We start from the raw sequence: 24,708 nt of genomic DNA, 5'->3' as shown, positions 1-24,708 counted from the left end.
ACAGATAAACAAACCGTGATACGTATTATCAGATTTATGTCAAAATAAAAGTTTTGCGATGCGCTAATAATTAACATACGGTTCAAACAATTCTTTTTTAATAGTTATTTTTTCTTTTCAATACCGTCAATACAATTTTGTTTATCCTTTTTATATATACGTCTAAAAAATATGATAATAAAGATACACAGGAACAATTATAAAAATTATTAAATTTAACTATGCGTATATCTATTATAATATTGCATAATTATAATACCTTGATATATACAATAAATATAATATAATACATTTGAGACGAATGAAAATGTATAAGGTATGCTAAGAGTTATGAGTCTTTCTCGAAACAAAAATAAAAATCAGACTCTTGTATATTTTTCTTAAATAAAATAACGCAGAACATATAAAGATGAGATTAATCTCGGGGATTAGTGTGAATCCGCGTCTGAACTCGATCCCTATCCATCAAAGGAGATCCCGCCGCAAGCTTGAAGGACGATGCCGCAGAAACGTAGGAGCGAGCGAAGCGAACTACGAGGAAACGGAAACCAGAGACCGGGAAACCCGAGGCCGTCGTACTCGCGCGCGAACGAGCTCGATTTAAATATTAAAAGAGGGGGAGGTGGAGGGAGGTGGTCGTGCGATACCGATCGCCATCAGGAGGACTCGGGCGACGAGTCGGGCAAGGATGGGCAGAGGAAGAACGAGGAGGGCGCCGACAACGAGGACGATTTATATTCGCGGTATCGCTACGTTCGTTAACGAGCACCGGGGTATCGCAACGCGCCGCCGGGTGCATTATTAACAAAGCATGAAAATTTAGACGCGCGATTTACAAGCCCGACCTGGAGCACGTTTGTGCGAACGGACGATATTCATATATACGTACGGAGCGATACACGTGCTATTCTCGTCGATTTTGCTGCGAGTTTTGCATGTTATATTCGTCCGCGCGGATCATTTCTAGAATAAAACTCTCACGAAATATGAGAAGAATTAATGTAATTTCGAATATAAAAGTGTTTTAAAATTACAACATTATAAATGTGTCATTTGCCTTGATTGAAACTACTGTAATGTTTATACATGAAATCAAAATCTGATATTAATAAAATAAAAAAGTATAGTGTCTTTCTCTTTTTACTAAGACTGTATTAGGTGTACAACTTTGCTTCCGCCGTTTTCCTATAGATGGCTTTAGCGGTAAGTAGTGGTCGAAATAAATAGATCATAGACGTCATGCGATAAACTTGGGCATCTGTCAACATAACCCCATAGAAACATTAGTCGATTTGTGTCTGCATCGTAAAGTTATTTTCGATTGAAAATGTCAGTTTACGAGCCAAATTCTCGTCATCTGCGGGGGGTTTTAATTTTCTGCTTCAATATGAAGAAATCTGCGACTGAGGCTCATCGAATGCTCTCAAATACTTATGGTGAAGCCGCTATTAGTGAAAGAACGTGTCGTGAGTGGTTTCAACGCTTCGAGAACGGTGATTTTCACGTCGAAGACCGGGCATAGCGGTGGAAGAGAGAGAAGATTTTCGAAGATGCAGAATTGGAGGCATTACTTAATGAAGACTCGAGTCAAAGTCAAAAAGAATTGGCACGATCATTGGGAGTGACTCAACAAGCAATTTACAATAAAGCCTCGAATTTCGGGGAAAAAACGGCGGAAGCAAAGTTGTACACCTAATATAATCTCTTTTATTTAAACCTACTGTATCATTTTCATGTATTGTACCACGTATATGGTATATAAATATTTATAAGAATTAAAAACCCAACGGTATTAAAAGAAAGACTCCGTACGAAAAAGACTAATCTTTATAATATATCAATTGATCTCCCCCTCCACCCTTTGTTCAACTTTTTTTTCTCTTGCGATAGCGGAAGACAAAACTTTATAAAACTCCACGTCGATAGAGTGCCTCACATTAATATCGTGGATTATGTTGCAATTCGACGGTTCGAAATGCCGTCATTTGATAGAAACTTCTAATGAAAGAAGCAATTAATAATTGCCATCGCCCGAAAGACTCGCTCATTTCTCACGTGTAAGCTCGGAATCTTGCGAAATTGTGGAACTCAATGAACGCTCTCGAATGCCGAGTCTTAATTTACGAGTAGAAAAAATTCTCCAATTCATAAATCGTTTCTATATAATTGCAGATACTTGCTTATGCGCGCTAAAAAGAAAAAAAAATTGATTTGTTATAAATTACAATTTTTTTTCGTATTATACAGACAATTAGAGATTTTATCTCTTATTTCTAAATACGCCGCAAACGAATACGATTGTGATTGAGGAGATCCTTTACTCGCGATTCTCGTAACAAAAATCTCCACAGAAGGCGTAAACTTTACGGACGATTGGTATTGATATTTGTTTCGTGGCGCGCGAAGCAAATTTCCATCGAAAGGGACTTTATAATTTTGTCGTCGTTTTCCGATTACTCTCTCTCTCTCTCTCTCTACGTGTTTCAGTGTCACATAATATATAGCCGATATTAGTCTTCCGGGTGAATTGAAAGGTAGCTTTTTATGTATTTAGTCTTTTTGGTTTTGTTAAACGTCCGGCAATCTGTCCGGTGAAGTACATTTCGATGTTATCGCGTGTAATAAAAATTATCGTATTGTAAGAGACAAAGCTGTTATATGATAGTGATAAAAATTGTGCGCGCATATATTTCGCAACTTAAGGAAGTAATAAATAAGCAGTTTCCTAACACAACATGACATTAAATGATGTCAAGAAAGTTTTTGGTTTTAATTTTTCAATCTTCATTTAACGGAAGTACAATCGATAAATGCGAGGAAATCGGAATACATGTATAATTTATTTTCTAGAGAGAGAAGCTGCTACCATTTTGTGGCTAATTTTGTATTTACATATGTATTCAGGAAAAATTAAGAAGAATAGTCGGGACGAAAGGTAGAGTTTTACCAGGCATAAAAAAAAAACTTACATCTCTTTTCTCTCGGTTTACACTGTCACGTTTAGTTCAACATGTACAACCGATCTTTTCGAGTTTCCTGCCACGTACAATCTTATCTTTTTTTTATTATTTTTGCACGAGTAAACTTTATTTCATCAGAGCGCAAGGAAACTCTGTCTAACTTTTCGAAAGCGAGATTGATGGACAATCTCGCAACATCACTTCCAATAAAATTAGTATTTTATTTCAACGCAGTATTTTATATTAAATTCGAATTACATCGCAAATTTCTATATTAAACGGATAATGATCAATTCGTCATTTTATCTCGAAAATAAATTAAGCGCAAAGAAGTTACGATTGATGAAAAATATTTACCCACATATTATATTTGCACTGTGTAAGAAAGCTGATACGACATTTTCAAAATTTCCGTGAGAGAAACAACAAACGTCAAATATTATTTAATGTCAACCGGTCTCCTTGTATCATCTTGTCCGAGCCGAAACAATTCTACGAAAAATATCGTGAGAACGTTGAAGTGCCCCATTGTTGGACAAAGCCGTATCGCCGTCATCGTCGACGGGATGATACGACCGAAGGAGAGAACACCCGGCAAAGAAAGAAACCCCGGAGCCGGATGTCCGTCGCGACGACAAAAAAAAAAAAAAAAAAAAAAAAAGAAAAAACGAGAAACGCGATGAGGGATCCAACGAGTAAAGTGTCATCGAAGAATGCGCGGGGCCGAGATCTCGAGAAAGCTTCGAGAGATCCAAGCCGGGCATCTCCTCATAGTCACCGACAATCCTACGACAGACACGGGAGTACAATTTCTTCCGGACACATCGGGGGTGTGTTTACTCACCCTAAACTCCCCGCCGCAGCCGTCGTCCAATTCCAAGAGGTATCCCTCGATAGCTGGGCCTCTCTGTCCGGCACAGCCTATAATTCCGTGTCCAGGTGGCGGCTGCCAGGCAACGGTGACGCTGTTGTTCTCGGCACTACACTCTTCGGGGATCAGTAAAGGCGCTCCGGGTGCTAGAAATATGTGCGTCGAGACGGTTTAAGTAGCGCTCCGTGCTGCTGTAACTATGACGGTGTATATATGTGGAAATGCGAGAGTAAAATGATATGCTGGATTTAATAACGTCGTTTAATTCCGAGATAAGAGAACTTGGGATTAATTCTAATGTTGTAGCATTCGCGATGACTCGATAGAGATTTAGTTATATTAAATGAACGAAGATAAACCGATTAAATAACGGATTTTCCGCTTGATTTAAAAGCGATTTTTCTTCTCGATATCACGATGTAAAGAAAAATACATTAATAATCGTGTGATGTAAACATAAGTATAATAAATTCGTAAAGAGAATGATAAAACTTGTGAACTGAAATTGACTAGAAAGAATAAAGTTATAAGCAGATTATAAATGTTGTACCTGTTTAAGAAGTTCTCCAATCCCGGAATTTTCCACTTTGATATATAGAACTTTGTACATACTTAACAAGTATTCCAAATAAGTAGCTAAACATTCCGTATTTTCGCAACGAAAGCATTTAACTTTATAAATTTCGAGTCGACAAAGTTCGCTTGTGAATCACCTTCGAGAAGCAACGGGAGTTTTATAAGTAAGAAGGAAGTTGTGTCATATAAATAAATTAAAATTAAAAATAATAAAATAATAAAAATAATAGAATAATTTAAAATATTAGAGAATGAAGTAGATAGAAGAAAAATCTGATAAAATAATATTTATATAATAAGATATGTATATGTATATGTACATATGTGTAACTTATATTTATATATAAGACAGAAAATATTCTTCTCCGATTTTATACTGTCAAAAAATAAAGAATCATCGGAAACAAATCAAATTTAAAAAATTCCATAATTTATCGCGTTAAATTATTGAGAATAAGATCGCAAAAAGGCGATAAAATAAAATAAAATACGTTCACACGGAGATCGTTAAACGGTTTTACCGAGAGATAGCTTTAACTCCGCTGGCTAATTTAAATATAACATGATCCGAAACCGCTTGGCTTCAATTCCGATTTGCCTCAAAGCCGGATTGCCGGTGATGACCTTCGGCGGCAATAATTTCACAATTTAAACGGACTGCCGGATTTACCGCGAGTTCCCTAACGACGAATGGAACTTGTTCGTTGCCGCGCGACCGCACGATTCCATTCGATGGCTGACTGTCTAAGGTACAAATCGAAGCTGTGCAAATTACTGCGCGGTCGCCGTTATCTAGATTTCTGTCCGACAGAAATGTATTGAGCTACCGGTGCAGAGCACCAATATCTCAATTTGTCAAATCTCGATCGGAATATATAAGTTCCTCAATAATACGCTGAAATCGAATTAATTCTTCATATTGTGAAATTATATAAGTTAAAGTTAGATAATAATTTATTTCTCATAAAGTTACTCAATTACATGAAAAATATGCGTGCTTTTATTTTAAAAAATAACAATTTCTCCAAATATTTGAAATTTTCGATTAAAATGAAAAATTACATTAATGATACCGTCTTTCTCTCTCTTTCTCTCTTCGTCAAATATTACTTTATTCGCTGAATCTCTAGATAAATTTTCCCGCGTGTCGCTTTCGCCATAAGAGAGCGAGTTTCGAGTAAAAACACGAAAAAATCGAGGCTTGACAAACACGCCGCCGTCAGAACAAAAGAAATATCTCTCGCAAAAATTATCGCGATCTTTTTTTGCTTGTTATTGTATAGGTTGACGCTATGAAATTAAAAAAAAAAAAAAAAAAAAAAAAAAAAAAAAAAAAAAAGCCAAGTCAACTCTTTGATAGAATTGTGCTATATAGGGTGTCCCGTCTCTATTGCATTATTTTTGAATGACAATTTCGCATTCATCTATTCGAGGTAGATTTTTACTCTGTGATAATATGCAGATAAATAACATTTTGCTCAATCTAGATTATAAATCGGATAATATCTGCTTTTTACAATAGATAAGAAGAACAGACACACGCGGAGTTACAGATCAATGGATCGATTAGAATTGCGATAAGAGTGTACATTTATTTCGCAAAGCGAAAAACGGAATTTCAATAGCATATATCTCATACATTCGAGCGAACGAAAAAGTGCTGCCTTTGATAATTCTATGGAATAAAAAGCCGTGGAAGCTACGATTCCGCCCAAAACTAATCATCTTTCCGATTTCGATGAGATTGTCTCGTCGATTCAATGATGTAGGAAATTTAATACGTTTTTTTCAATATATATGTACGATGAGAATAGTATGAACAATCACATTTTTCTCTATACAAAAGATGTAATCTTTTATATGGGAAAATATAATTTTTCATATGGGATTGAAAAATGTAATCTTTACATGGGAAACTGTCGCGATATGAACGAATCGCGAGATAAAGAGAGAGAGAGAAATTTTAAAGTAAAAAACTATATATGTATATACAGGGTGTCCCATTTTAATCTCCTCAGGCAAATATCTCAAAAACCAAGCCCGGAAGAGAAAAATGTTTCAGACAAAAGTTATTTGGTTTCGAGGGGGTCATAAGATGGTACTATTGGTTTGACCTTGGAAAATCATTTGAAGGTCGTGTGAAGGTCAACTTTAAAATCTTAAATGGAAAGCCCCACTTTTTATTTAGTATTCTTGTAGCTGACATCGAGAGCTTTCCAAAACACTATAATAAAGTATTTTTCCATTAAGTACTTTTTGAGTTATTTTATATTTTAATCTGACATATTTTGATATAAAAAATAAAATATTTCGTAAAATATTCAGTTTTCGATAATTTTACCGTAATACTTCTATGTACAGAATAATAAGACAAATTAATTAGTGCCAAAAAACAAATAATTGTTTAAAAAAATACATTGTAAATAATTGTCTTAAAGACAATTTTTTTTTTTTTATACTAATTGATTTGTCTCATTATTCTGTACATAGAAGTATTACGGTAAGATTATCGAAAACTAAATATTTTACGAGATATTTAATTTTTTATATCAAAATATGTCAGATTAAAATATAAAATAACTCAAAAAGTACTTAATAAAAAAATACTTTATTATAATGTTTTGGAAAGCTACAAGAATACTAAATAAAAAATGGGAGTTTCCATTTAAGATTTTAAAGTTGACCTTCACATGACCTTCAAATGATTTTCCGATTTTCCAAGGTCAAATCATTGTCACCATCTTATGGCCCCCTCGAAACCAAACAACTTTTGTCTGAAACATTTTTCTCTTCCGGGCTTGGTTTTTGAGATATTTGCCTGAGGAGATTAAAATGGGACACCCTGTATATTATATGTCAGATAATATATTGAGAGATAAGGGAAAATTGATTTAATTTCAAGTATTAAATATTTTATCATAGCACGCGATATAAAAAGTTTATTACAGTAAACTTATAAGTCGAGTTATATGTTTAAATTTTAATTTCGTAAAATATTACGTGAATTGATGGGGAGTGAAGCGCGTTTCAAAGTTTATATAAACTGTTAATTCTGTTTTATATAAACGCTAGACATAAAACACTGGGGATGATGTTTTGTCCGCTACAACCTCAAGGAAGGCTTAGCATGTGTACGCATAATTAACCGGCTTCATGCTTGACAGCAAATCGTCATGGAGTTCAGCGTCTCCTTGGAGAGAGCCGTTCTACTCTGCAGTACGTTCTAAGGTCCCTACGGTATCTCACGTTATGAAATTAGGCTAATGGCACGAGCGTTACATAACTATGTTCGATGTTGAACCAACGGAGCTTTAATGTAAATTGAGGTCGTCTCTCTGTCTCTCTCTCTCTTAAAAAACTATTATTATTTTTTTAAATTAGTAGAAAATTATTTAAAAATAATGCGATCACTCAATGGCTTAACAGCTTTGCCGATAAAAAATTTATAGGCAAGAAAATTATCTTATTCGATAAAAAATTTATATCGCGACTTTAAAATCTGATTTTTCAGGGAGCGGTATCGAGCAGGATAGCATAATTTGCACGGGATGCGATAAAGATCGACGAGATAAAAGTCGTTTATGCCGAACGGGGGTAAGAACGTCGCGGGTTGAGAATAAACTCACGCTGTTTCATCGCTTATCGCGATCCAAAAACTCGTGTAATCCGACGTGGAACCTCGATGGAGCCGTTCGTACGGTAAATTCCACCGCGCCACGTTTCATCCGCTCTATACCGTCGACATTACTATCGATTATCCGGGATTTCGTCGGATTTTACGTCGGTGCTATCAACGCGCGACATCCCCAAGTATTACAGTCAGCATCGACCATTATTTCACACAATGTCATTTTCAAAATATCACACGTATGGATATCTATCTTTAATATATCCTTAACACGGAATAGCAAACATTTATTAAGACGATTATTTTGGATGTTTAAAATTAATTAAATTTATAACATCGAGTAAAATTTCAAAGTATAATCTAACTGGAAAAAAAAAAAACTCTGTTACGGCCGCCCTTTTTACAGTTTTGCAATGGGAATCGACACGCCAGCGAAACTTTATATCGGAGTGATTTATCGAACTGTGCGAGACGCGTCGCACTGATATCCGATATTCGTGTAGACTCCATCTCTCTTTCTCTCATTCATTCTGTTCTCTTTGTGAGAAAAATGTGGCAAAAGGGTGCATCGATAAGGGCGATACAGAGGAGAGGAGGAAAAAGAGAGAGGGAGAGCGAGAGAGAAGCACGAGCGCGTCGATAGCCTGTTAAAATGTATCGCGCGCAAAATATATCTCGCTGATAAAACTTGCCGACAGATGAAAATAAACTTTACGGAGGATGGACGGCTCTCGACGTCGCGAAAAATGGTCCTCTTCCGCGAGACTCGACCGTGATCTTGAGGAAGTTCTTCGCCGGAGACGATCTTTCACGCTTCACCGTTGGCGCAGAAGTAACAATCACGTTCGCCTCGACACTTTCGTTTCTGACGCGAGACAACTGATCTCGTTCGCGAAAAGCTTCTTAGCTTCTAGACTTCTGAAGAAGTCCTTCGACTACATACTTTTGATTAAAGTTCGATACAATACGATAATTCTTTTTCCTCATTTCGAGTTCGCAAGTATAGACGTTCAATGTATTTATCTCTTTCTTGTTGAGCAACTATGATAAAAGTTAATGAAATGGAAGAGAAGAGAAATTTGACAGTTCGACTTCAGACTTATAATGCCTATTAATTTCTACTATTTATTCATGAATATGATAAAAACTAATTTTTTTAATTTCTCGTTTACTAAAATATTTCTGTGAGAAAAATATTATACAATACATTCATCTTGTCGCATATATGGTAGAAAAATTTAATCACACTGTCTTTCTCAAAATATACGAACAAATATACGAACTACTATAAATTACTTCAATCAACATACTAGTATTATGAACTCTGAGAGAATCGTTGTTATTAAAAGCGATCGGTGGCGTTGACGATGAAGCGTGATTGCGGTGTCGCATAAATTAATGAGCGAATTAATCTGCCAGCGAGAGGAGGTAAAATCCCTATTTACCCGCGTGTTATCTCAACGAGACGTATGTACAGGACATTAACGTCGCATTGTACGGTCATCAGCCTCGTCTGCGACAAGCGCGCGTTTAATTTTCCGTCCGATGTCTGGACCGACTCATGGTTCTCTATTTTCTGTTCATAGCGGGAAACTTAGGGAAACCTCTGTCAAGTAAACAGGACAGAAATATCGCGCGACACTGGACGTCGAATCAGGCAGCAAATTTTTTTCATTAGGAATTTAATTAAAAAAAAAAATACGAGGAATAACACTATCTATCTATTCACTTTTCGTCGATGCTCACAAGACAAGATTGCATTTATCTTGTATATAAAATCATTAATTATAAAATCGATTATAAAAACCTCAATTAATATATATATATATATATATATATATATATATATATATATATACATGGTGTCCCATTTTAATCTCCTCAGGCAAATATCTCAAAAACCAAGCCTGGAAAAGAAAAATGTTTCAGACAAAAGTTATTTGGTTTCGAGGGGGCCATAAGACGGTACCATTGGTTTGACCTTGGAAAATCATTTGAAGGTCATGTGAAGGTCAACTTTAAAATCTTAAATTGAAACCCCCATTTTTTATTTAGTATTCTTGTAGCTGACATCGAGAGCTTTCCAAAACACTATAATAAAGTATTTTTCCATTAAGTACTTTTTGAGTTATTTTATATTTTAATCTGACATATTTTGATATAAAAAATAAAATATTTCGTAAAATATTCAGTTTTCGATAATCTTACCGTAATACTTTTACGTACAGAATAATGAGACAAATTAATTAGTGCCAAAAAAAGCAAATAATTGTTTAAAAAAATACATTGTAAATAATTTTCGTAAAAAAAATTTTTTTTTATACTAATTGATTTGTCTCATTATTCTGTACATAGAAGTATTACGGTAAGATTATCGAAAACTAAATATTTTACGAGACATTTAATTTTTTATATCAAAATATGTCAGATTAAAATATAAAATAACTCAAAAAGTATTTAATAAAAAAATACTTTATTATAATGTTTTGGAAAGCTCTCGATGTCAGCTACAAGAATACTAAATAAAAAATGGGGGTTTCCATTTCAGATTTTAAAGTTGACCTTCACATGACCTTCAAATGATTTTCCATGGTTAAATCATTGTCACCATCTTATGGCCCCCTCGAAACCAAACAATTTTTGTCTGAAACATTTTTCTCTTCCGGGCTTGGTTTTTGAGATATTTGCCTGAGGAGATTAAAACACCCTGGGACACCCTGTATATATATATATATATATATATATATATATATATATATATATATATATATATATATTAGTATTATCATAATATTTTATCGGATAATTATTTATACTCATAATTGGATGCATTGCGTTATAAACTAAAGCGGATAATAAGACGCATGAATTCTCGATGATGATAAACTTTTAGCTCCGCGAGGCGATGATCCGATCGGTTCTAAAATCGTGGAAGAAGATAATAATGAGATTTAGCGGCACCCCAAAAAGTTCCACAATTTTTCGTGTCGTAAAACTCGAATTATCGGCGATCAAACGTCGCAATAAAGTGGAAATTTAAAAAAATGGGACATTCGTTCTAGAGTTTCGTCGTGTCAATTGCTCATCTCTCCTGTTCTAAACCACGATGATAAAAGATTCGACGACTTTTGATGTTCGTTCAAGCTTTAGAGTAAAAGATCGAAATCGCAGATGAAGCGGGCGCAAATAACGATAAATGAATTTCGCGTTTATACCTTGCCTATAATTTCGTCGTCGCTATAACTGTACTGAGGGTCGATAATTTGATTACTCGCGTTACAGCTACAGCTATTGCAATCGTATTTGCAGATTTTTAAATCATGGAGCAAAGTAATTTTATAAATTATTGACGAATGATTATTCTTCATATTATCTTATTTTTAATAATTATTCATTAATATATAAATATTTTATTATTTCTTTGTAAAATTTATAGCACAACATTATGTAATACAAACTCTAAATTTTATCTAAAAGAAAAAGAAACTCATTAGTTAACAATATCAGTAATGTATGCCTGTATACATATACATATACTTTTCCAATATATTACATTTGTTAGATTCCGGAAATTTTCGCCCGAGAGATTTCGTCGCAAACTTTACGCGAAATCCCGACCAACTTGGAAGTTTCCGCGGGGCACATTCCTCGCTTTGCTATTTGCAAAGCCGGGTTAAGTAAATGAAATTCCGTGTGACTGCCAATCAAGTATTGCAGATTTTAACGAACTGAGACGTGCCCGCTCTTTGACGAGTAAACTGCGCGTAATGAAGAAACTTTCCAGTATTACCCGTCCGGATATACTCGATTTGTATCAAGATCGCTCGAGAATTAAATGTCCCGATAGATAAACGAGCAAAGAGTCGCGCTTTCCTCGCCCTCGTAATCATTTATCGAGTTTCGTTAAATAGATTTGTATTTCATTAACTCTCCTTCGCGCGCCAGTCCTGATTAGAAATCCCGACGCGGTTGTGCAAATCCGTTGAGATATAATAAGCAAATAGAAATTCTAACCGCGAGCGCTTTGACCAATTTCGCGTGTTAATTCCATCGCGTAATCGAGTCGACGAAATCAATGATTTTATTTATCACCGGAGCGAATCGAGGTACCGTCTACCTCTTCACGCGATTCACTCTGCCTCTCTACGCCGTAACGTTATTAAGTTATCCATACGTCCGTAAACACGTTAATCAGACGCGATTACCATTTCCCGACCCGACATCGGGTATCTAAGACTCGGTACCGGAGAGCTAGGCGTATACTCGACGAACGCGGTAAGGAGGAGGATGTCTCCTCGTAACGAGTTAATACCTCCAGATCGTTACGGCAGTTACTGCAAAGCCGGTACCTAATTAATCCGCTTTTGAAACGTTTTGAAAGGAACCGCTCCCGAGGGCTACATAAAATTATTAAGCGTTTCTCCCTCTTCCTCCACCCCTTCCTTCCCTTCCCCCTCCACCACGTCCTTAACCCCCGTCTAGACAATTCGGACGGATAAGATCGACGTCTCCTCCGTCTCTCTTAATTACTATTTTTCTTTCTCGTGTCTCTCTTTCGTTCTGTTGTCGCTACTTATAATCGGTGTCTAGTTGTGTTTTCCGTATCTTGGTCTTTCTTTACCTGCTGTCGGGAATCGTTCCTCCCCCTCTGACGCTGCGTCCAAGAGTAGAACGATTTTGTAATGGGTGAGAGAGAAGATATTTATATATTTAATAACGTATATCGCATGCAACGTTAAAACGAAACTCGGTCGAAAGTCGTTTTTCATCAAATACTTCTATCTTCGTTTTTTCCCGTTAATCCAAGCGAGCGTGAATCACGTAAAGTTACATCTTTCACGTAATTATTTTAATTCGAATATTTTAAGTCGATTAATTCGAGCGTAGACTATAAAATTCATTTAAAAAAAAATTATATCTAATTTTTAATTATCTACATACGTGAATTTAATTGGTCATCGCATCAGTTTCCGAGGATATACGTAACGGGATAATCGAGGTTACACTAGGATGCAGAACTCTCGTTTCGCCCATTTGAAAGATAAAACGATTATCGGCAAGCAAGACTCGTGCAAAGCGCAAAGTTGCGCGATCAGCTCAAAGATGTTGCAAAGATAAATCGCCCCCACGAAATCCCGATATAGTCGTGAGGGGTTACGAGTCAATTAAGCGTGTACAAAGACGTCTTTCGAACGAGTTTACGTCGCTTTTATGCCTGGTACTTTACTCGACACGTACATACGCCACGCGAACTATAGAATTCGACGTATCGTTCGAATTCGATGAACAATCCAGTTCGGACAACGAACCAGATGAATGAATTTCAAGGAGCCAACGAGATATTTCCGCGAGTTGTCTCATGACGAAAGGATATCTAGTTTATTAAATCTACTGCAGTGGTTTCCCCAAAATTGAAATTAAAAAGATTTTTAGGAATTATTTACAAAATTATTACGAAACATCTCTCCGCAAACAGCACTAAAGCTTGCAACAACATTGCTTGCAATATTGCATATTGTAGTTGAATGTTGCAGAAATATTACAAAGACATTATTTTACAATATAACTTTAGTAATGTTACAGCAACATTCCAAAAATATTCCAAAGAAAGTATTCGATAATCGCTAGTTCATTCGTTTACCGCTATGCGGCGCATATTGCGCTATCTATTCCGTATTTAATTTTTAGTCACGATGATTATATAAAGTTTACAAAGAGCGACTAATAAAATTAAAGATATAATAACTATTTTTATTAGCTTAAATTGTATGATATAACCCCAACACAGGGGACTCAGACATTGGACTAAGAATTCTTTTAATAGTTTCGATTCTTATATAAAATCAAAAATTTGATAATAACTTTTTAACATGCAAGATACTTCAGATTTTATTTACAAAATTGCAAATTGAGTTTTTTCTTATTTCTCTTAGATATTCTTTGTCACTGAAGAAAGTCGAATGTGTACCAAAAAATTTGCAATTTATAATTTCGTTATTATTATAATACAGAAAATCTATATACACACTAAATCCTGATTCTTATATGCCTAATTTCTTATTATTTTTTTCATATGTTAAAGATATTATGTCGATAAATATACATAAAGCATTATTGCATATATATTATATTGCTATGTTGCTGCAATATTATATTGCAATATTTCTGTAGGCGGACATTTTATTGTTGCTGCGATATCATAACAACGTTGCAGCAACATTTCGTAATGTTTCTGCAATGTTGCAATCTTGCAGAAAAATGTTGCTGCAATGTTGTTGCAATCTTGCGGTGCTGTATGGGTCATTGAGAAATATATAATATTTTAAAAATCGGAGATTATATTTTGAAGATTTCTTTTTTATATTAGACACAATTTTTTAAGCTACTAATTCTAAATAAATAATAATTTTATTGTTATTATTGTTAAGATTTTATTATGCATATATATGTAGACTTTAAATGAGCATATAATCTGAAATGGAATGTATCAAAGTCCCAGTGTACTTACGCATGTTTATTTGTCGATTGGTTCTCACGTTAAATATCGTTGGCTCCCGAGTAACTTCCTCTCTAAACGCGGTAGATCCGAAGATACCATGCTTCGACTAAACTTCCAAGCAATTAATTAAGACTTCCAAAGTCTCGTGCACGGCAAAATCGCTAACGTAAATAGTCAAGTTTGCTAGTTATACCGAAAGTTTTCTGATCTAAGTTGCAAAAAGTTACTAAGATTCTAAGCCGACAAAGTCGATCGAGAAGATGTAAATTTATTAAAATAATATAACACGTTATATGTAAAATCTAGACTCGAACGCGAATGGTGACATGCAAAGAGCTTAATCGTTTCAACCGAAGAAAATATATCCCATACAGCACCGCAAGATTGCAATAACATTGCAGCAACATTTTTCTGCAAGATTGCAACATTGCAGAAACATTGCGAAATGTTGTTGCAACGTTGTTATGATATCGCAGCAACAGTAAAATGTCCGCCTACAGAAATACTGCAATATAATATTGCAACAACATAGCAATATAATATATATGCAATAATGCTTTATGTATATTTATCAATATAATATCCTTAACATATGAAAAAAATAATAAAAAATTAGGCCCATAAGAGTCAGGATCTAGCGTGTATATAGATTTTCTGTATTATAATAATAACGAAATTATAAAATGTAAATTTTTCAGTACACATTCGATTTCCTTCAGTGACAGAGAATATCTAAGAGAAATAAGAAAAAACTCAATTTGCAATTGTGTAAATTCACAATTTCTTTGTATCCGAAATATTCAGATATCCGGATGCAAAAAGATTGTAGTCAATTTACGCATACAACGAGTTTTTTCACATCTCTCTTGTCTGTATATAATCTCAAAATTTATTTATTAATATCTGAAGTATCTTGCATATTAGAAAATTATTATCAAATTTTTGATTTTATATAAGAATGGAAACTATTAAAAGAATTCTTCATCCAATGTCTGAGCCCCTGTATTGGGGTCATATCATACGATTTAAATTAACAAAAATAGTTATTATATCTTTTTAATCTTACTAACCGCTCTTTGTAAACTTTACATAATCATCATGATTAAAAATTAAATGCGGAATAGATAGCGCAACATGCGCCGCATAGTGGTAAACGAATGAACTAGCGATTATTGAATACTTTTTTTGTAATATTTTCGAAATATTGCTGTAACATTGCTAAAGTTATATTGTAAAATAATGTCTTTGTAATATTTCTGCAACATTAAACTGCAATATGCAATATTACAATGTTGCAGCAATGTTGTTGCAAGCTTCAGTGCTGTATGGGATCCATGTCATTTTCATTCATTGTCTTAATACATTATGGTTACGGATCGCGGAAAACCTAAAAAATTCATACATATACGATAAACTTATTTTCCCAAGTACTCACGTTTCAGCTGGACGAAGGTGAGCTGATCGATGGCGCGTCGCAGCGGCTTGTCGTCCAGGGTGAGATCCAGCAACGGCAGACGGGCGATTTCCTGGACACCCTCGGCGCCGCCCCAGGAGCCGGCGGCGGTCGCCGCCCGTACCGACAGCATGCCACCGATCTGTAGAAAGGCCGCGCTGTCCGTCTCCTTCAGCGCCTCGATGCAGAAGGTGAGCAGCGCCGTGGTTGCCTGCAGATGCGTGGCGCATCTGGCCACTTGGTCACGCAACGAGCGTACCCTGGCCTCGCGGGTCTGTCGAGCGGCTTCGATCAATCGCGACTTTCTCGCCTGCAGGAGGCTCACCAGATTCGCCACCCGATCCTCGACCTCTCCCTCGAGCGCCACGCATTCCTCCTACGAACAGCGGGATCGGTCCGCTCGATTATGATATCGGAAAATACCTAATCTGAACGATAAAAAGGAATTTTTTGCGAGATGAGAGATTTTTCTCGCTAGATTCTGTACGTAGAAAAAAAAATTATGTTCCGCTTCGATCGATATATTCAGTGAAACATATCGTTTTTGCATAGTTCATATTTTTCCATCTCTCCAAAAAAGTCTGTCACGTCAGAATCTTTGTAAAAATACAATGATAATTTTTTTTTTATCAGGATATATCTCTCTATAAAATTTGTCTCTTCTGTTTTTCATAAAACTAATCTTTATCTTCAAAAGTATCACGTGCACTTTTTATATCACGTACCATATACACATGTGAATCTAAAAGAAAAGCTTGTACAAGACAGTATCGTGAACGAGAAGCACGATATCAAATTGATTATTCCGCTTAGCAAAATACGAACGGATGAAAAATAAACGCCGATGTCAAAAGAAATTTCATTCTCTGGCTTTTGTTCCACGGATGTAAGCAAGATAAGCCGTGATGGTGTTCTTTGTACATCCGAATTATCCCTTCGGCCATCGGAAATGAATCCGCGCCGGTATTGTAGGGCTGATATAATTAACGCCATATCTTTTCGCAATTTTACGGCACCATACCGCGCGACATGTCCGCCGACACGGAATATAAAACGGACGTCAAAGGCGTGATATATACTCACATGCACTTTGTCCGTCATTCCTTTGAGCCTTTGAATGAACTCCGTCGTCGAGCGGGCTCTCTCCGACAGCTGCTGCAAATTCTGCGACAGCTCCGTCTGTAACAGCAGAAATTCGCGACACGTGAGGGAACGTGCGGTGATTCGAAGGGGATTCCGCGGACGTGATATGGACGTAACATTCGTGCGATTGAAGATACCGATGTAAAACGAAGGTGACGTCTTCTTTTTTTTTTTTTTTTTTTTTGCAAAGTTTTCAGGAGAAAAGAAAAAATAAATTATAATATATAAGACGGAATGATAGAAAAAAGTCTTATCTTTTTACGTTGTAAAATGAATTATATCTCGTGCGTATATAACATATAATATATTATGCAATATGTATAGTCTCTCTCTCTCTCTTCTCTTTCTTTTCCGCATAAGAAATTATCCAGAAATTAGATATCTGTAAATTGTACATTGTAGAAATAGGGACACTGGTAATTAACGAAGATGAATTATATACAGTACGAGCGTTCGATATCGGATCGATATGTCACGATGGTTCCAATGGATAAACACACCCTATATAGGAAGTCTGTATTGAGCGCGCATATGCGCAAACAGTCACGCTTTCGTGAACGAGCTCGTATTAAGTACATATCGTTGTTTGTTCAATAACGATATAAAGTGCTCTTCTCTCGCTGCGGAAAAAAAAGGTCACAGGGTTACCAAGAAAAATCTGGCAACTATAAACTCGAGATATATATAACGTAAACTGACATATATATGTATATCTGATCTAGCATTATGCGAAATAGAATACAAACAAAATTCAAGATACTTTTTTTTATTTTCTATTTAAAGATGTTACACGAATTTAATAAAGGTATTATATTTTCAGCGTATATGTTACGACTTTCTTAAAAAGAAATCTTTTCGTAAAGAGCGCCGAATCTTTCTTCGTAAAACTCGGTGTTTTATCAATGTATATAAATTTTATTTAAATTAATTGGTATAGGCGTGTGTAAACAGTTGTTCCAACAGGCACAAGAACAACAGTTACGTAAAAATGGCCCCATTAATTTCCATATTTTTAATTCTTTTTCTGATCATCATTCGTAAAACAGTTCGAAACTTGTTACCTGAGCGGAGAGAGAGAGAGAGTCGATGTCTTATTCATTTATGTAAAATACTTTGTAGCGCTCAGGATTAATAACATTACGTGGCGAACGTCGAGGAACTTATAATCTGATAGCGGGTGGGCATTTACACAGCTCTGATTTAATTTATCATTTTACAACGGGCGAAAATGCGTCGAACGTCTCGCAATATCGTGGAATCGTTCCCACAGTTCTCGTTTATCATTTTCCTCATTTCTCGACTTTCCTCGCTGGACAATATCTTCAGATCGATCGTACGACCGGCGCATTTCGTCGAATTCACCGGAGACCAACGCACGTCGTCGGCAGTTTCCATTTAACACGACAATGCATGCTAGTCGAAATGGGATGCGATCGCGTATGCAGTATGCACGTGATACCAACGACACTCGGCTCATTCATCAAGGAAGACGCGGATTTACTCGTGCAAGTTCACGATAAAGCCTCGATGGATTACAGGAAAATATCGGACGATATGTAGCACGTTCGCGTCCTCTCCGTTCCTGTATTCTTCATATAATGAATGGTAGCGGGAATTTTTTTTATGCGTCGCTTACATTTATCCAGACAACATTACGATGCGTATGTTTAACGATATCTTAGTATTGTTAACTTTATGCTTTTGATTTATGAATATGCAATTTTTTACAATGGCTCGGTAGCTCAATCTTAAGCTATATCTCTAGCCCTTCGTAACTTTTTAATAGTTGAAGTAAAAAGTATTTTTATTAAAATATTATTTTTAAAGCAAAAAAATAGCGACGAATTATCAAATTAATTCCATATAATTTATAATATATATGAAAAATATACTTTTCGGGGCAAAACGTATCGAAATTTAAAGTTAATTTCGTCGGATGGTGTGTCCTTTATAATCACGTCGACAGAAGAAACTCGTTATTTTTCTCGCACCCGTGATATCGCGCATCGCGCTCGAAATATCGAATTAAAACGTTGACAAAAGCAACATGGGAGGATACAGTGTTCGGCTACGTCGAGAAACTCGCATTTTTCTTTGCACGTTTCTCTTTTTCTCGATGTCTCATCCGTGCCGAACACGACATCGTCGACGGCGGCCCTTTTCCCTCGCGCTTTGGCGCGTATCCATTGGGCGCGACCGGCGAAATCTTATTAGCATGAAAAGAGCTCTTGAGGATTTCATCAGGACGACGAGCTATCCAGCACGACACGGGCGAAATGTTCCCTCGATCGATTATCTCGCGAACATTCTTCGAAAATTCGCGCATATTAAAAAAAAAAAAAAAAACAAAAACAAAAAAAACTCGCCGCAATAATATTTTTAAATATTGTAAAATTGTTATCTTACGAGAAATATCCGTATGGAGAAGAAAATGTTTTATATTTCAATTATATGTGTATTTAAAAAAATAAAAAAAATAAAAATTCTACGGATATCTGATAATATATCTCCCATACAGCACTGAAGCTTGCAACAACATTGCTGCAACATTGCAATATTGCATATTGCAGTTTAATGTTGCAGAAATATTGCAAAGACATTATTTTACAATATAACTTTAGCAATGTTACAGCAACATTCCGAAAATATTACAAACAAGTATTCAATAATCGCTAGTTCATTCGTTTACCACTATGCGACGCATGTTGCGCTATCTATTCCGCATTTAATTTTTAGTCGTGAAGATTATATAAAATTTACAAAAAGCGGCTAGTAAGATTAAAAAGATATAATAACTATTTTTGTTAATTTAAGTCGTATGATATGACCCCAATACAGGGGCTCAGACATTGGATGAAGAATTCTTTTAATAGTTTTCATTCTTATATAAAATCAAAAATTTGATAATAATTTTCTAATATGCAAAAGATACTTCAGATTTTAATAAATAAATTTTGAGATTATCTAAAGACAAGAGAGATGTGAAAAAACTCGTATGCGTAAATTCACCACAATCTTTTTGTATCCGGATATCTGAATATTTCGGATACGAAGAAATTGTGAATTTACACAATTGTAAATTGAGTTTTTTCTTATTTCTCTTAGATATTCTCTGTCACTGAAGGAAATCGAATATGTACCGAAAAATTTACATTTTATAATTTCGTTATTATTATAATACAGAAAAATTATATACACGCTAGATCCTGACTCTTATAGGTCTAATTTCTTATTATTTTTTTCATATGTTAAGGATATTATGTCGATAAATATACATAAAGCATTATTGCATATATATTATATTGCTATGTTGCTGCAATATTATATTGCAATATTTCTGTAGGCGGACATTTTACTGTTGCTGCAATATCATAACAACGTTGCAGCAACATTTCGCAATGTTTCTGCAATATTGCAATCTTGCAGAAAAATGTTGCTGCAGTGTTATTGCAATCTTGCGGTGCTGTATCTACGACTAAATAATAATGGAAACTTACAAACTTTAATACAAATCTAACGAGTTGGCTAAGAAAGCCATCGTCTAAATGGCTTGTCTTTGGAATTTTTATGAATGCGAAGGTCTTATAAAAGAGCGTAATGTTGGTCTCTCGTTCTCCCATTCTATATAAACAAGTATACTAATTCCGAGACTTGCGAGGCATTCTTCGTACTGTAACTTTCGAGAATAATTTGTTAAAAAACAACGACAACTCATCTAATAACAATTCTGAAATACGTCTCAGGAATTGTTTCGGAATTGTGACAGACGCTCGGCTTTTTTCGATGACGTTAATTGGGCAAAAACAAATACATAAAGAACTCTGTTAACATGGACATCTTTATATACAATTCTTTGGACATACTTTGGATATAAATAAATAAAAAATATTTATATATGTAACAACCGAGGCATTATACGATTTGTAATAAAGAAAGATTATAGATTTGCTCGAGTCTCGCGGAGATTATCGAGAAGGCTTCCATTACGCCGGATGAAAGCTTCGTTAAAATCTTAACGAAGAGCACGCGAAAGCTTATTAAATCTCGCCAATGCTTTTCAGCAAATGCTTTTCAGAAAATACTGTATTTACATGGCAAACGGTAACGAATGGGAAAAGGTGGAAAGATGTTTTCGAGGGGTTTCTCGCGCGCGAGGGGTTAATCCCGACGGACAAGGCACGCGTCACCGACAAAAAAAAAAAAACGGAGAAAGAAGAAAAAGATCAAACATATAACTAGGCGATATTTCTATTGAGCGAACGAAGCCGATTAATAACCGCGATTTATACTCGCGGTCGCGCCAACCCGTAATCGTCATCCGTTTTCAATTTACATCGAAACGAGCTGCCGCGTTCAATGTCTCGCGGCATATAAACGAGGTGGACCGAAAGCAGTCCGCCGTAATAATGGAGTCCGTGTCGTCCGCAAAATTTCGAGCGCGACTGGATTAATTTCCAATTAATCCCTCGCCCGCGAACGTAATCGACGATGGATTCCATCATCGTTGACACGCGCGAACTGAGTCCGCTTTTATTCGATCCTTCTCGAACTGCACGTTCCTTAAGTATTAATCCGTCAGAAATCATCTTATAGATTGACATAAAAAAAAAAGAAAAAGTTATCGTTACTAATTTTCGATAATACGATTCGGCGTAATAAGAGTTCATCGGTAAAGCCATAAAGAAACGAGACGCCGATTGAGGAGACGTGGAAGGGCACAACGAAAATAAACAATCCTATACTCGAGCTCTTAATTCGCAAGCAACTTAAACCAAGCTACGAATTAAGAGTACGTCGGGGCTCATTATCGCTACAATGGCGAACCGAAATGAATTTTTGCCCGTTAACTTCGCGAAAGTATTTCCCGAGTCCTTTATCACCGGCGTGCGCGTGCACACATACGCGTGTAAATAGTACTCGCGCACCAATGCAAACGAAAAGTTTGTATTACGGCGATTCGTGCCCGAGCGTAATTAAGTTACTCCTTTCGAGTAAACGTCGGCCGCGCCCGGTAATTTCCGCAGTTTTCAACGCAACTTTCCGCCAAGTTCCGCGCGAGGCGACCAATGGAGAATGCTGCGAGATTGTTCCCGACATGCGGTCCCTTTTACGGGGAGTCCCCGACTCTTTGTTATATTAATTACCGCAGTCACCGCGTTGTACACCTATAAAGGGAAGCCGCAAGGGAGAGAAACCTCGTCGGATTCGCTGCAAGGGCGACGAGATCTCCCCCTTTAATAATCGATTCTTAATACTTTCGCGCGGACCACTCGTAATTCCATTAAAGTCTGCCAAGGTTTAGGTCTAGCACTTTCGTTATTTTAGTACCACAAAAAGTACAGTTGAAAAAAATGCAACGAGCGAGTTTGCGAAAAACTTGGACGCATTTGTTGTAATTTAAAATTCGCAACATCGGATTGAAATTTTTTCTGCGCATGTTACAATACTATTGTGTATCTAATGCGTTATTATATTAAAACGCTTTATATTTAATCAAATTTTTTTTTAAATATAAATCATTATTCTAAATATAAATCCCTTTTGAAAAGTATAAAAATTAATATATGTATAAAGAATTTCTCTCCCTCTTTGTCTCCTCTCTCTCTATAGGTGCAAGGTAAAAAATTTAAGAGTCATTTTGTTTGTTTTGTCCCTTTGTATGGTAAAAATCCATCTTTTGAAGTCACGGCGGTGGAACGCTAATAAACAAATCTTTATTACGCGATGATATATTCCATTTTCCATGGCTTAAATTATTCGGCCGCCGTGTAATCCTGCGCGATACCGTCTCCCTGCAGAGAATAACGTTTCACGCAAAGTACTATGAATTTTCATGATTCACCTTTTCGGCGGGAGTTTAATACTGGTTTTCGCCAAATGGAGCTGGTTGCTTTACACACAGACACACACAAAAAGTCGCCGGATAGTCTCTATTCTGCCCGATGAAGCGATGCGGAATCGCGGGGGCGAAGTCAATTCTCCCGCAGATAATGCACACGCTGCGCCCACGAATGCAGCCGTTGCACTTGTTAATTAAGAACGCCAATCAAACCGTACGACGAACGGCAGCGGTCATAATTACGAAAGTCGAGGGTGCTCCTCGAGCAAATTCTCGGGGTGTTTTCATGCAGCGCAACGTACCAAAAGCACCCTTGCACTCATTAAGCTCGAAAGCTCCGCCATTGTTTGCACGGTGGATCGATCGCGATCCACAGTCAACTCGAAACATTTGGAATTTCTCTGATCCGATCATTGTTACATAACATACTATATCATCTGCTATGCTACTTTAGATCTAGAGCAGAGAAAAATTTATTGTATACGCAGTATTCTATATTTAAGATACTATTAAGATACTTTAAGATACTCTTAATCATATCATCTGAATACGTTTGTATAAAAAAATTTCTCTTCTCAAAAGTTAAGAATTATCAGGCTTTTTTTTTTTTTTTTTTTTTAAATGTGAAATCGAAGTCGATTAGCGTCGAAACGAAGTTACGTATAAAACGAGAGTGCATTGACGAAACACGTGATATTGAGTTAAAAAATGCCAGCGCACATTTTACCCCGAATCGCGGCTATATCGAATAGCGCGCGACTCGGCGAATACATTTTTACCTAACTGCAGCCGTTTCATCACGTGTTCCGAATCATTCGCCGAAATAAGGGCGGACAGACTCTTTTTTTTTATCACTGTTGTCCCTCATTGTCTGCGCCAAGCGTGGCACGTAGACGTTGCCACTAGAGAATGTGTTTCGTGCGCCGAAATAATTGGTCACTCGAATGTATCCCCTTTCGTCGGAGTCTTGATTTCTAGCCCCCGTTCCCCGGTGAGATATTCATATATATACATATATATATATTACGACGCCCGAACGTAAGATCGCGCACGAGTCCGTTATCGTATAGTCGCAGCCCACGCGATTCGCCCCCTCGACTTGAGAAGTGGACGGTGGGGAAGCAAGAAGGACGAAGATAGTGCCACCCTCCTTGCACGGAGTCATCCGTTTAAAGTGATTTTCGCTGTTCACTCGGGGGGCGAAAATAGCGGAGAACATCGAAATAGATAACTTTTTTCGAGCGAGTGGAGAAGGGGGGGGGGGGAGGGCGAATGTGAACACGAAGCAACTGGACGATCCAGCGAATTAACATGCGAAACATTTCTAGCAGAAAATTGATACTAACATTTACACGAATTATATTTAATAAAAACATTCCGAGAACGATATTTTCATATTCATATCTTTTTATTCTGGTCTCTTGTTATTTAATAAATTAACTCGATGTCGCGATGAAGAGAGAGAGAGAAAATTTTTATATCACGTGCTTATATCGATTTTCTGAATAATACGCCAAAGTATATGCCTAGTCCTAATCTGAGGGTACCACCTTGTACATCCATTCGCTGTCACGGAGGCTCGTTTATCCGCGCCCTTACCGGAACGTGTTCGAGTTCGCCATAAGGGACGGATCGTGCGATGGATACCATCCTGCGTAAACACGATAGGTCTATCGCCGCGTCGATGCTCCGAGCAGTGCAAATGCAACGGCTGGATACGCACACGAGACTGAAACCGC

At 36.5% G+C, this 24,708-nt stretch overlaps 1 protein-coding gene across 2 annotated transcripts in view; it reads right to left on the bottom strand.

Moving 5' to 3' along the window:
- Positions 1–24,708, bottom strand: part of Trim9 (E3 ubiquitin-protein ligase Trim9) — a 106,918-nt gene that overhangs the window by 6,872 nt on the left and 75,338 nt on the right. Inside the window, exons 3-6 of one of the 2 annotated variants that reach the window (XM_070294098.1) lie at positions 17,071–17,166; positions 15,970–16,363; positions 12,657–12,689; positions 3,805–3,977 (exon numbers count right to left, since the gene is read on the bottom strand). In XM_070294098.1, coding sequence (XP_070150199.1) covers positions 3,805–3,977; positions 12,657–12,689; positions 15,970–16,363; positions 17,071–17,166 — 696 coding nt within the window. The remainder of the gene's footprint in view (positions 1–3,804; positions 3,978–12,656; positions 12,690–15,969; positions 16,364–17,070; positions 17,167–24,708) is intronic. The other variant, XM_070294099.1, reaches the window with a different exon arrangement.

The sequence above is a fragment of the Polyergus mexicanus genome, unplaced genomic scaffold, assembly GCF_030449975.1.
Source record: "Polyergus mexicanus isolate NDT 795.1 unplaced genomic scaffold, iyPolMexi1.0 SCAF_4, whole genome shotgun sequence".
Lineage (NCBI taxonomy): Eukaryota > Metazoa > Arthropoda > Insecta > Hymenoptera > Formicidae > Polyergus > Polyergus mexicanus.
This window is presented reverse-complemented; position numbering and strand designations above follow the sequence as displayed.